The sequence below is a fragment of the Dioscorea cayenensis genome, chromosome 19 (assembly GCF_009730915.1).
Source record: "Dioscorea cayenensis subsp. rotundata cultivar TDr96_F1 chromosome 19, TDr96_F1_v2_PseudoChromosome.rev07_lg8_w22 25.fasta, whole genome shotgun sequence".
NCBI classification, from domain to species: Eukaryota; Viridiplantae; Streptophyta; class Magnoliopsida; order Dioscoreales; family Dioscoreaceae; genus Dioscorea; species Dioscorea cayenensis.
Genome location: NC_052489.1, coordinates 2,486,050 through 2,500,108, shown reverse-complemented (window position 1 = coordinate 2,500,108; position 14,059 = coordinate 2,486,050). Strand labels below are relative to the sequence as shown.

General features: G+C 36.3%; 2 protein-coding genes across 2 annotated transcripts; both read right to left on the bottom strand.

Annotated features, from left to right (window-relative positions):
• Nucleotides 1-3,440: 3,440 nt before the first annotated feature.
• LOC120283300 (pentatricopeptide repeat-containing protein At5g39710) lies at nucleotides 3,441-7,589 on the bottom strand. The gene is made up of 4 exons (XM_039289943.1): nucleotides 5,350-7,589; nucleotides 5,202-5,275; nucleotides 4,390-4,466; nucleotides 3,441-4,290 (listed from the first exon to the last, which is right to left on the bottom strand). The coding sequence occupies exon 1, from the start codon at nucleotides 7,587-7,589 to the stop codon at nucleotides 5,379-5,381; it is 2,211 nt and encodes a 736-aa protein (XP_039145877.1). The 3' UTR covers nucleotides 3,441-4,290; nucleotides 4,390-4,466; nucleotides 5,202-5,275; nucleotides 5,350-5,378.
• A 3,281-nt stretch (nucleotides 7,590-10,870) lies between these two features.
• LOC120283625 (probable trehalose-phosphate phosphatase 6) lies at nucleotides 10,871-13,342 on the bottom strand. Its single transcript, XM_039290334.1, is given in 11 exon segments — nucleotides 10,871-11,246; nucleotides 11,400-11,492; nucleotides 11,585-11,655; nucleotides 11,769-11,916; nucleotides 12,025-12,126; nucleotides 12,227-12,280; nucleotides 12,426-12,524; nucleotides 12,621-12,692; nucleotides 12,806-12,934; nucleotides 12,936-12,947; nucleotides 13,027-13,342. Coding segments are annotated over 11 exon segments (1,113 nt in total). The 5' UTR covers nucleotides 13,291-13,342; the 3' UTR covers nucleotides 10,871-11,177.
• Between the last annotated feature and the right edge of the window lie 717 nt (nucleotides 13,343-14,059).

The following is a 14,059-nucleotide window of genomic DNA, read 5'->3' as shown; positions in this document are numbered from 1 at the left end:
AGACCACTTGGTCGTTGGTTCTGTGTATATATATATATAACAGTCATAACCAAAGAAAACGGAGATCAAGTATGGGTGCGTTTGGATGGATCATTGACTCCCAAGGATTGGTAATAAGACTCCTTACACAACTGTTATCACATGTTTGGTTGGGTGCAATGGAATGGGCCAAGAATTGGTAAGTCCAACAGTAGAGGAGTCCCATTGATGCCAAATTTGGGGGTAGTCTGATTCATGTGGGGTAAATTTACCCTTTTGCCCATCTTTAAACTTGGTTTTCTCTTTTCACCCGAATGCCCTAGCTCTCTTCTTCTTCTCAACCAGCGATCTCATTTTGCCTCTCCTCCGACCCCGAGCTTCAAGGACAGGACGACAGCCACCGCCCACCGGTGGTCTCTTCCAACCCTTTCGTCACTATCTCTCCAGGGAAAGCTTGTCGTCGTGTCTCTCATCTCATCTTCTCGGAAAGTACAAGGGTGTCTCTCATCTCTTCTTCTTGGAATGTACAAGGGCCGTCGGTGATCTTCCTTTGCGTGGTAATTAGGTAGGATTTTCATTTCTCAAGATCTTAGATGAACAATTTTTTCAATATTTGTTTATCTGTCTAGTGTTTAAATTAGAGATATAGATTAGATTTTTGTTGATAATTAGTTGTATTATCTTGTTTGTGATAGATCCGTTCGGTTGTAATTAGGTAAGAATTCTAGAAACCTGACATCTAATAAAACAAATTTATTTCATCAGTTAATAATTTTTTCATTCCATCTAAATCATGTGAACAATTCTGATAATAGCCCATCATCTGATAAATTCAAATCAGATGATGCTGAGTGCTTTGATGCTTTTGGAGTTTTCAGTTGTCCCTTGAGCTATTTTGTTGATGAAGTTTTATGAATTTGGTCACAATTCTATCGTTCGAGGTGTGAAAAATTTAAACTTTTCTCTAAACCTTCATGCTTTTTTTTTTAATATCAAAATATTTGTGAACACTTATGAATTATAGTTTATTTCCGTGATCGAATTCTTTATTGCCTAGGTAGATAGCATTTGTTAAGCAAAAGGTTAAAATTTGACCCATTTGCATTGTGGACTTTGTTTCTCTGTAGATATTTTTTTCCTTTATTTCAATGATCACTTAATACTAATGCATGCCCATTCATGCCATGAATAGTTTATATTTCATTGGAGTACACATCAGTTTGCATAAGGATTATTTATCTTCCCTGTCACTGTACACCTCACATCCTATGTGTACATATTAATATATATATATATATATATATAAACTTGGAATCATTGATTCTTTCCATATATTTACTAAGTTTTGTTTAATTTAGTAAATATTGCTATTATATTATGAGATGATGATAGTGAATCTGATTAGAATACAAAATACAAAATTATATTGTATGTGTTGAGAATACATCAAGTCTACCATATGTGACTTAATTACTTGTAAAACTACAATAATTAGCTGAGTCAGAATTAAGAAGAGTAACTTGATAAGGTTTGTGTTTCAAATGGTTTTAAAGCAATGAAACCATGGGCAATGTTGATTGGAACCAATCATACATGTGTTGTGGCCATTGGCAATAGGCCATGCACTTTCAATGCTCATCTTTATTTACATAATTAAAGCCAAGAACCATCGAGTGCGAGAAAAGCGCGTATGATGAATATGTTAAGGTACATTAAATTATGTTTTGTTTCGTACACGAAGTCCTTTTAATCCGTACCACTCTAATTAATGTTTAATTAATTAATTTATTTATTTTGCTATGTATCAAGACTCACAAAGAAGCTGCTAGACTATATGGAAAATCTTTTCCATTCTTCAACGATCTCGCCCCAGTCTTTGCAAAGGATAGAGCTCAGGGAAATGCAAAGGGTGACCTTGGAGATGATGCAGAATAGTTTATGCATGATTCCTATGCGCACATGGATGATAATGCAAATTTTGTTCCATTATCAAGTGATGATTCTTTTATGCCCATGGATGACCACATTGATTCTCCACCACCTAATTTGTATGATAATTGTGCCTCAAGTTCCATTAGAAGAAAAAGGAAAAATTGTGCGAATGAACAGAATATCGCTGCAATTTCTGCAAAGTTTCACCATTTCGTGGATCTTGTGAGACCGGGGTTCAAGACATTAGCTGAATGTGATGTTCGTGATTCTGAGGCCAAAGCGTATATGGTGGCAGCTCGGAAAGAAGTTGATGAACGAAAAAAATTACTGAATGATGTCATTTTCAATATCCATGGCCTTACTGAGGATGAAGCTTTAATGGTAATGCAAATTCTTAGAAAAGATGAGGAACAACTAAACATGTTTTGGGAGTTACCTAACGAGAGAAAGCTCCGTTTTTATCACCTACTCATAGGAAGAATGCCAAATCACCCACCCATGTGATGTTATTTGATGTGCTTCATGTTATGGGTATTATGTCCCATGTTCTTATCTAAGACAGGTTTTTGGTTGGATATTATGGGTTGCTCCCATGAAACTTTGTTGTTGTTATGGGTATTGTTGTTTCTTTATCATGTTTTTATCTAAGACAGATTTTTTGTTTGATAGTATGGATTGCACCCATTAAACTTTGTTGTTGTTGTTTCCTTATTATGTTGTTATGTAAGACAGATGTTTTGTTGTTACCCATTTTTGGGCAACATATCATGTTTATCATCATTGGAATTTTCTACATGTGTATAACTGTAGGTGGCCTTCCATGTAAGCTAGAAGGCATCATAGAGTCGCCATTGATAAATGGGTATCAGAAGAAGTGCGAGTTTTCAGTAGGTTATTCCTCATAAGGAAAATGTACTATCTATGTATTTTTCAGTAGGGTATCTGAAATTTCTTGCAAATTTGCTTTGATCTTTCAAGAGTTTCTCGAGTCCTCTTTGTTACCTAGTTGTTTCCAGAGTTTTTCTTACACTTTTGCATTTTAGTGAAGTTGCAATGATTTATTTACAATTCAATTATATAAATTATAACAAAGTAACCATTATTCTTATTTTAATTATACATATACGATAATTATCTATATGTACTTATTAATTCATTATCTTATACAATAATTGTAAAGTTAATTGTTTAAATTAAATTAATAATTATTATTATTTAAAATTAGTTCTAATTTAATTATACAAATTATAACAAATTAATAATTATTATACGATAATTGTTTAATTTATCTTTTACTTATACAATAATTATCTTTAGTTACTTATTAATTCATTATCTTATACAATAATTTTTAAAGTTAATTGTTTAATTTAAATTAATAATAATTATTATTTAAAATTATTTCTAATTCAATTATATAAATTATAACGAATTAATAATTATTATACGATAATTATTTAATTTATTTTTTACTTATACGATAATTATCTATAGTTACTTATTAATTCATTATCTTATATTGCATCCATTAATTAATTAAAAGGCATATAAGTAATTTACACAATTTCTCTCTCATACTTTTCTCCATTCCCAATACACATTCCTTCAAACCAAACATTGGTTTTTTATTCTCTCCTTTTCATTCACCCTACTTCCTTTCCCCCCATACTCATTCCCCATTCCCATTCCGTGATCCAAACGCACCCGTAATGTATATGCACCTTCTTTTCCAACTAGATTAACATTAAGATGTCATGGAGCTTGTTGGCTTCTTTGTCAGTGCAAAAAGGAAGGGAGGGAAGGGCCATAGAGAAAGGGAGGTTGGGAGAATGACAAGGCTCTGAGAGTAAGACGGAGAGCAAGTGAGTCCTTGGAGTGCATCCATTGATGATCTTGCAAGCATGTAAGTAGCCATGCAAACAAGCTTGGTGTGGCCTCCTCCATTTAATGGAGAAATACTCCATGCCTGTGCCTCTAGAAGGGGGATGATTCCATGCAATGAAGTTTTGTGTGACAATCAGGAAGTGAGGGAGCATGCTTATTGCTTACCATGCAACAGAGGAGGCTACCCTTGGCTTAAAAAAGATAAGACAGAGAAGAGTCTAGGGAAGAAGTAAGGGCATTGTAGGAATGGGAAATGAAATGGTCATGGAGGAGAAGTTACATGTTGGAAATCAGGGGAAAGTATGTAGCTTATTGTTAGGGACCTGCAGGGCTGCGCTGGACCGCATGCAGCCTCCAATGCAAACCAACATTGCATTGCATTTTTTGCTGCTCTCACCAGAGCCACAACATTAGACAGATCTAATATCTAATTCAAGGGGAAAGGATGCCTGGCCATTTCAATGTTCCAATACAAGTTTCTCATCCACATCACCACTGCAAAGTACAAACTGGAATGGATGAGTTTATTATCTCAGTGAAATTTGGAAAAGGTAATGGGATTCATGTCATTAAAACCAATTTGTTGATGCTTACCAAGATGAATTGCTTTACACCCAGCAGCACTAAGCCAGGCTTTGTCATTCCAATTGTTTGTCCACTAATCCTGAAATCTAGATCAAAATCTAAGTAAAATGTTGATAACTGAAGCAAAATATCATGAGTTATTATTAAATTTTACAGAAACAATGCAGCACTAAATATAAAAGCAGAAAATCTTCCAAAACTACTATAACTTTTACAGAAACATTGTTACTTATGCTACTGCTGTTGCTACTACTACTATTTCAGCAAAATTGCAAATGTTTTGTCAGCATTTGCCCACCATCAAATATCCTGGCAAATGTCCTGATCAATTCTCACTCCATGTTATGCCAAAACTCCAAAACCAAAGGTTCAGTACATGATTAGTTTGTCAATTGAGCACAATATCAAATTAAGGAGTATGTTCACTGTGATAGTCTTTATGCTCATGGTGGTAATTGCTCTCAGACTCAGATGACTTGTCTAAGAATCTAATCTAATGAAATTTTCATCATATAAACATTCAGATGTACATATAAGCCTGGGCTTAAATTGCATTTTAAACTCTTTTTGGTCACTTACTAGCAGTAGTTTTTCAAAAAAAGGCTACAATCACCTTTAATAACTTTTTTGACATCAGAAATCCGAAATGTAAATTCCCTACTTTCAAAATAACTATGATGCCGCGGAATGGAAGTTGAGTTATGTTTAGATTGCAAATTACTTAATAATAGGTTTGATGCAAAACAGCCTTACGCGCAAAGACTATTATCCTATCATATGCGGCTGGAAACATAAATATTATAAATGAGTATTTTCCATACCTAGGAGAATCTTCAACAAACTTGGATGAAGACCTGATTCCTGGTTTGTCAACCCTTAAGCTGCTTGTCAAAACCTGGTGAAAAGATCAGTCAATTGGCAACAAAAAGTTAATTGCGCATAACTTGCTCTACAAAATATGGTTCTCACCAGCACTTTGAACAAGTGAATCCCCAAGATTATATGTTAACAGAACCATTTGGAAGGAGCCCATCATTTGCCATCTCAGTAAGTACATCGAGCACAGCTTCAATGTTGCCTTCCCTGTGGTTTACTTCAATAATAACTTTTGAAGTTTCAGCATCTGTTAGCATAGAACCTCTCAACAACTCTTGAATGACTTCATTTAAGTCTGTCTGCATTTCTGCATCTGAAAGCCCTTTGATAAGAGAAATGATGCTTATTGCATTAGGAACAAATCCTAGCTTTAACATATCCTTGTATAAAGCCAGAGCCTTATGCACATTTCCACCACGACAATGACCACGGATAATCACATTATAAGCCGCCTCAACAGGTTTTCCACCTTTCTCTGTCATTGAGTCAAACACTTTCTGAGCTTCAGTAATCATCCCTTTCATGCAAAAACTCTTAATCAATGATACAGTGCCTTTTGAATCAGCTTTATTGCAACAATCCATCAGTGCATCATACATGATGTTATCAGGAACAGGCTCCTCATAGTACAACTTAAACAACAGCCTTCTCGCTTCCTTTGTTCTGGAAGTTTTATTCAGGCCATTTATAAGCACACTGTATGTTACAACATCAGGAAGAATTCCTTTCCGTATCATCTCATCATGAAGGGCAAAAGCCTTCTTCACATCCCCTTCTTTGCAGCAACCATCAATCAATGTTGTGTAAGTGAATTCATCAGGTAATACGTTCACGCTCAGCATTTGCTTAAAAAGACCAAATGCATCATCGAGCCTCCTCGCCTCACAAAGGCCCCTAATGAGTGAAGAATAAGCAATGGCATCCGGCAAGGTGCCCTTATCAAGCATCTCTTGATTCAACTTAAATGCCCTTTCCAAATCCCCATTCTTACAGTAGCCATTCAACAACGTGCCAAAGGTCACCATATCTGGCTTCAGTCCATTCCCCTCCATCTCCCGAACAATTCCCTCTGCTTCAAGCATTCTCCCCAGCTCACAGTACCCATGAACAAGTGCATTATAACACACAACTGACAGCAATATCCCACTCATCTTCATCTCATTCAAAACCACAACAGCATCATCCAAGAATCCTTTCTTGCAAAAACCATCAACTAGTGCAGTATAAGTCACCTCATTCAATCCAATCCCTCTCTCGCGCATTTGCTCAACAAACTCCATTGCCTTCTTCAAGTTCCCTGCTTTACACATTGCATCGATCAATAAAGTATATGTGACAACATTCGGCTTCAGCCCTCTGCGAGTCATCTCTGCATGCGCAACAAGCGCCCTATGCACATCTCCTTCTTTGCAATAACCATTCATGATAGTATTATAAGTGACTTCATCCGGAGCCAATCCTAGTCTCACCATCTCCTCCACAACCTTATCAACCTCCGTCACCCTCTTCTCCCTGCACAAACCATTAATGACAGCATTATAAGTAACAACATTGGGCATTACTTGATTTTCCAGCATCTCCTGCACCAATCGGAGGCCCTTATCAGTCCTCCCAGACTTGCAACAAGCATCAACCAAAGTGTTGTAAGTGACGCAATTCGGCGAACACCCCGCCTGCACCATCTCATGGAAGAAGGAGAAGCCGCGAGGGAGGTCACCCCAAGCGCAGAAACCTCGAATCAAGATGTTGTAAGAGTAAGCGTTGAAGCATACGCCTGATCTCGCCATCCGGTCATGGAATTGGTGAGCTGCATCACTGCGTGGTGGCGAGGCGCGGAATATGGAGTCCAGGACGGAGTTGTAGGCGAGGATGGAGAGGGAGAAGCCATGAGATTCGGCAAAATCGAGGATGGAGATGGCTTGAGGGTGCAGACCGAGAGAGGAGTAGGATTTGATGAGGAGGTTGAGAAGAGGGGAGAGGGAGGGAGGAGAAGGAAGTGAGAGGAGAGAAGGGAGGAGATTGGGGAGAGGGTGGAGGTGGAGGAGGGATCGGGCAAGGGAGAGGGCCGGGGAGTAGAGGCGGAGGGAGGAGAGGAGGTGGAGGAGGAGAAGGAGGAGAAGGGGAGGAGATGGAGGGGAGAAGAAAGGGAAGGGTTTGGAAGCGCGGAGGAAAGAGAGGGAGAGGGATCGACGGCGGGGGAGGGAAGGGGAGGAGAGGAGGTGGCGGAGGAGATGGACGGCGGAAGCCGGCTGGAAGTCGGCGGCGAGGGGGCGGTTGTGCTTGAGGAGGACGAGAGCTTGCTCGGCGGCGGAGACGGCGGAGTGGTGGCGCATGGTGGCGGGACGGCGCGGGAGTTCATCGGGGGTTTGGTTCTATTGAGTTTTGAGAAGGACGATATGAGCACGAATCTTGATGTATTTTGGATGGTTGAGTTTTGAAGATAAGAGGAGAAGCAGGAAGCGGGTCTTGGATTTTAGATTTTTTTACCCGACCCGATAAGGACTATTGGGCTGTTACTTTAAAGCCCATTCTTGTTGTTATTGGGCTTTGGAAAGCTACCAAATTTGGGAAGGGTATTCAGCCCATGAAGTTTTGGCTGATATTTGCCAAAACAATATCCACTCACCCTAGACTACCCAATAGGGTGATACTAATATTTGCTAGGATGGTCATTAGGGCAGATTGGAGTTAATTAGGGGTTGGAAGCAAATGTTATAAAAAAAATTAATTTTAATAATCGTGGTATTTTATAAATTCCTATTTATAATCACTTTTAGTTGCAACTTGCATTGATTTTTTTCACTAATTTTTTATTATATTTATGATCCTCAAGTATTTTTGTAGTCGTTGATGACATCATCAACAAGAGTAATATTAAATATTTAATTTAAAATTTAAAATTATGGAGTATTGTTCATTTATTGTTAACTCAATTTCTTGTGGGCAATTGTATTTTCGATTCCTCCTAAATTGTAAAGAAAAAGAGATATTTACCATTATGGAGTTATGATTCCTGATAAACATGGAAGACCATTATTACACTGTGCATTAGCCCACATCATATTGCATTTTTTTATATATATATATATATATGGCAAAAGCATTTCTTTAATAAATCACTCAAAATAAAAAAAAATTTTTAGTGTTGTGGACAACATATTCTTTGATTGAGTACTTACAACAACCTAAGATTATGACAAAAACATTTCTTTAATTAGGTGTAATTTCAACTTCTTTTTTAAAATAATAATATGAATAATTAATGCAACATAATTCAAATAGAGACATTGACAAATATATCTTCTTGTTCTTTAATTAATTAACCATTGATAATGCCACCCCACTGTTGTTTTATTATATATATATATATATTCACTAATTATCCACACCATGAGAGTGTGATATTTAAAATATATATGTATATATAGTTTATAAAAGATGATTAATTATTTTTATTAAAAGAAAACATCAAGAAAAACATGGTACATGTTGTCTTTTTGTACTTTGAAGTAATAAAGATGTCAAATCCAAATCCTTTCTATGTCAATATATAGTATAACACTGTTGTGCCATGTGTTGTTTCAGGGCTTCAAATCTAGATCCCATTGCCTTCTCCTACATTACATAGTTGCCATCACTGTTGATTCATGTGCTCTCTGTTAGACTGTTATCCACTCCACCATCAACTTAACTTCATCATCAAGCTCACACTAGCATCTTTACACTCATGCTCAACATGTACAAGATGGTCATCATGAGATAACAACCATGCACCCAACCATCCATTAAGGAATCTTGAAAACATGCAGTAGTTCTCCATTTGGTTCTAGCCAACTTCTTGATATATATATTTCAAATGCATGAAATTCACAATATCTTTTTTAAATATTCTTTTGTGGAGAAGAAAGTATCAATAATGAGGACATAGTTTAGTGCAAAAGAAGGGCACCAATGATGAGTTGAACACAGTGGACACCATCTTTCCACATTTCTCTCAAGTTTCACAAAGTGGAATCCAACTCCAACTCAACCAATGGAAGCATTCTTTTAAACATTAGTGGGTGCTCTCCCCATTCATGCCATGCCTATAAGCCTTGAAAATGCTGAGATTCCACCTTCTTCTTTTCATGTGTGCCATGTGTGTGGCTCTAATAACTGATCTCCAAGGTAACCAGTGAAATATCATACATATATATATATATATATTCATATATATCTATACAACATATAACTTATAGTTAGAGTCATGTGACCAATGAGTTTGCCTATGCTCCTTGGTCTGAGAGCAAGGATTACATTACTAATTTTCTGCTGCACCCTATAATGGTTGCAAATCTTATTCTATTTGTAAGTATCTTGCTTGTACATTGAGTTGGGATCTCATGGATAATGGCACCATAAATCTAAGCCAAACTCTCACTATTATATTCTAGTTTTTCAGTCTACTCAAAAGTATAGGTTTGTGGGGATATGGGGGAGCAGTGAGAACTCAACTCTCACATAATGTGGATGTGTGACACTTGATTCTTTAGGCCTTTGAATCTTGTGTCTTTAACTGTTTGCAGTCAAGTCTTCAACATGAACTTGGATAGTGACTCATGATATTTTATCTCTTTTCCTTTATTAATTAATTAGCTTTCTCTTCAGTTTTCTATAATCTTCTTCTGTCTTATGATCATCATCATTTTTTGATTCATAAATGAATGTAAAACTGGATAGAGATCGATGGTATTATTGTATTCAATGCAAAGTAAGGACAGTGGGTGGGTGTTTCCAAATAGGAAGCCTCAAGTACTATGATTGAAGCTACATACTTGTTTAGCAAATCAAGATCTCCATTAAGTTCCTTTATTTTTTTTAACACTTAGTTAATTAATAGTCTTTATGATTACCCTAATCCTAAAAGATTAAGGCTAAGAACTCAGAAAGAAATGAATATCTCTTTTGATATATATATATATATGTGTGTGTGTGTGTGTGTGTGTGTGTGTGTGTGTGTGTGTGTGTGTGATGCCATTGGCTGTTGGAAAAGCTCATCTTTTTAACACACAAATCTCTAAATATTCTAAGAAAATGATTTTTCTATCTAAAGCATGACAAGAACAATTGGAAAAAGAGTTTTTTACCAATCATTTATAACTTGGGTGGAAGCGTTTCCCACTAAACCTCTAAATGATTAACTTGTTGAAATTAATTAACTCAATTGAATCTTTAAGTTCATTTATGCTCAACATAAACATAATTCATCAAAATTAAACCTCAAGTTCTTTAGAATAACAGAGCTCATATATCTCTATTATTCAGATTTAGTGGTAGTAGAATATAGACTTTAATTTGTTGAATAAAAAAATAACTATTATATATAATGCAAATGATAACATAACAAAACTGGAGATCGGTAGCGCATGCACAATAGACTATTAAGAGATTCATATAACTTTGTCTCATTTTGATGAGGCTCTTAGATATATATATATATATATTTACATATAGTTATTATATGCTTCCAATCCAACATGTGATTCAATTCACTGAACTTATAATTAAACAACATTCATGAGAACCATATTCTCATGATTATAGCAACAAGTTGAGCATATACCATTGCATGAATTGGAAACCAAGGGTTGAAAATTCTATATTCTTTTGGATTATACATAGAAAATAATTACAAGAGTTGAAAACTTCTTGTGTGGTGGCAAGGAAGCCTGTTTTGGTATGCTTTCCCACAAGAGAACCCCCTAAAAAGAGGGGGTAAAGTACAAAAGTAGTTCTCCAATGTTTGTTGGAGAGAATACATAACCATATATATATATATATATATATGAAATATATTAATATATATCATGCATCCATAGCTTTCATGGTGGAATGGTTGGGGTGGTTTCACCTTCATCTTCTCTACTTTTTCCTTAAGTTAATTATACCCTTGAATGATGCTTGAGAGAGCTTCTTTTCCATTCTACAAGGCGATGCAAGAAGTTCATGACCTATAAGAAACAATATAGAAGAGAAGAAAGTTAAGGTTTGGTATTTTAGACATCAACTTTGTGGTCCTAGCTCTATGACTACTATAATGGAAGTGGACCTTAACATTTAATATCCCAACTCATTTTGAAAGACATTGTTGGCAAACACTTTACCTCAGATGGCTCTTGGAGTGAATATGAAGCGTTTGTCTCCTTTGGATATTTGGAGACAAGGATACCAAACCCTTGTCCTCTATCTCTCAACACCTGTAACATTAACCATCTTGTTAATTGTCTCTATATATATATATATATATGTGAACATGATGGTAAACAATTGAAATGTTTATTACTCATGCCTTGAAAGCATCTTCGTCGGTGCGATCATCACCTATATAAACCGGAAACACTTCTTCATTGTCGGCAAATCCTATATATATATATAACATTAGTGTGAGTTCATATATATATATATATATATATATATATACAAGAGATTTTAATTAACAAGTTTTGTTAATTAATTAATTAATTAATTATTACCTAAAGACTCTAATAAGAACTCCAAGGCCTTGCCTTTGTCCCATTTAATGGTGGGACGTATCTCTAACACCTTTCTTCCTTGTGTTAACCTTAACTTGGGATACTCTTTGAGCACTGATCTCACTTGCTCAGCCAATGCACTCCATCTCTAAAGTTGGCAAAAGGGAAAAAGTTTATTTATTTATTTATTTTTAATTAGGCAAAAGCTATATAGAAATTAATTAATTAATTTATCTCTTTCTTAATTAATTATTACCTTCTCATCAACACATCGGAAATGAACTGATGCACAGAACTTGTTATTCTCCACTTTAACCCCTGGAATTGACCTGGTTTTCACCAACAATGCTTTATAAACCTACAAACAGTAAGAAAGCTTCAATCTTTGATTCAAGAGAAGTTAATTATATAATTAAAGCTCAAAGTAATTATCTTTTTAAAAGTATGTTATTAATTACCTCGTCTATCATAGGAAGGAACTCACTTGCTGGTTGAAAGAGAACAGCTTTGGTCTACATCCACAAAGACAATGAACATCAAGCTCATTAATTAAAGAAACACAAGTTACAACTCATCTCTACTGTCTCTCTCTCTCTCTCTCTCTCTCTCTCTCTCATATATATATATATATATATGTACATATGTTTATATATATACCTTGGTTTTTGCATGGCGTGGTCCTTTCACTGGTCCTTTGATGTCCATTCCATGACTACCAGCATAGTAAAGTTCAGCCAATCTAACAAACTCATACACCTATATGCATGTATAATCCCAAAGAGGTTAAACATCAAACAAAATCATGGATTGAAATGCAAAAGAGGAGTAATAAACAAGAACATCTAAATGTACCTTATCTAGACGCCGACCAGTAACGATAGCTGTCGGAAAGCATCTGGCAACGTTCCTCACTGCAGTTCTCATCTAAGAAAAACAAAGTGATTAAAAAAGATGCAAACTTTAGCACAATGATGATCCAAAAACAAAGAAAGAATTACAAGCTGATTATAAATAAGCTTGAGTTAAAGAACACTAACAGCATCAGACATGAAAGCAAGGTCAGGATCATCAACAATGGGAGAAAGAGTCCCATCATAGTCCAAGAACATCACTATTCTTTTCCCTTTAGACATCTTCGTAATCTCATCAAACAACTCAAGTGCAGAAAGGATGCTTCACCTGCTCCAAACTCACAATTAAAAAACAGAGACCCAAAAAAACAATAAAAATCTCATCTTTGAGTTTGAGAGCAACTCACAGTCCAAGAGCTAGTGTTGCCGTCAAGCGCCGCCGCGGCAACGGCGGCGGCGGCGGAAGCCTTGGCATGCGTTGGCGATGAGGCTAACATGGACTCAACCCAGCCATTGGTAGCTCCACCAAGCTCCAACTTTGTTAGTAGTTTTCTTGGGATGGGGTAGCCTGCTGCCCCTCCACCTCCTGGCGCCGCCGTGGAGGAGGCTACTCTGAGTGGTGGGTATGGTATTGCCACCGCCTCCGGCGCCACCACATTCTGCTTCGTCATCTCCGGCGAGATTCTACAGAGTGAAAAAGAAGAGAAGAGAAGAGCTCTGTTTGGAAAATGGGTGGCGAAATAGAGGGAGAAGAGGTGGGGTGTTTATAGGGAGGAGAAGGAGTAGGTGGTGGGACCCGGTGGAGGGGGCGGGAAGAGAAGGAGGGGGCCCACATCCACGTGGAAGGCAAGGCAGCATCTAGTGCCAGCTTGGCACCTTCTTGGCACGTGCCACGAGCTTCTTTGGTGGCCTGGTGCACGTGTTTCACGTAACGGCCCACCAACGACAACGTAGTTTAACTCCGTTTATGTCTGTTGATTTGGGGAAGGAAACGTGGGAAACGGATTCCTCAATCCGTTTCTCATCGTACTAATGAATGGTGATTAATAAGTTGCTTTTTCACTACATAGACTTCTACTAAATCTTTTGATTTTTTTTTTCTCTTGGAAAAAATTATTAGATAAATAAATTTAATTACAAAATACTCTAAAAGAAGAAATAAATTTATGGTTCTGGAATTTTTGCATGAAATATTTTTTAAAAACAATATTTAAGAGAAGTAATTAATTAATTTTCTAATGAGACTCTTATGGTTCTAGATTTTTGCATGAGTATTTGTATCTATGTGAAGAAAGTCAATTATAATAGTTTGAGATTTATTCTAGAAATTAATGATACAAAAATGGAAGTTTTAGATCTCTCATTGTATCTGTTAAAAACTCTTTGTTATATGTATGTAATTGATCTGCTAATTAATTAAAGTTTACTTATTATTAGAAA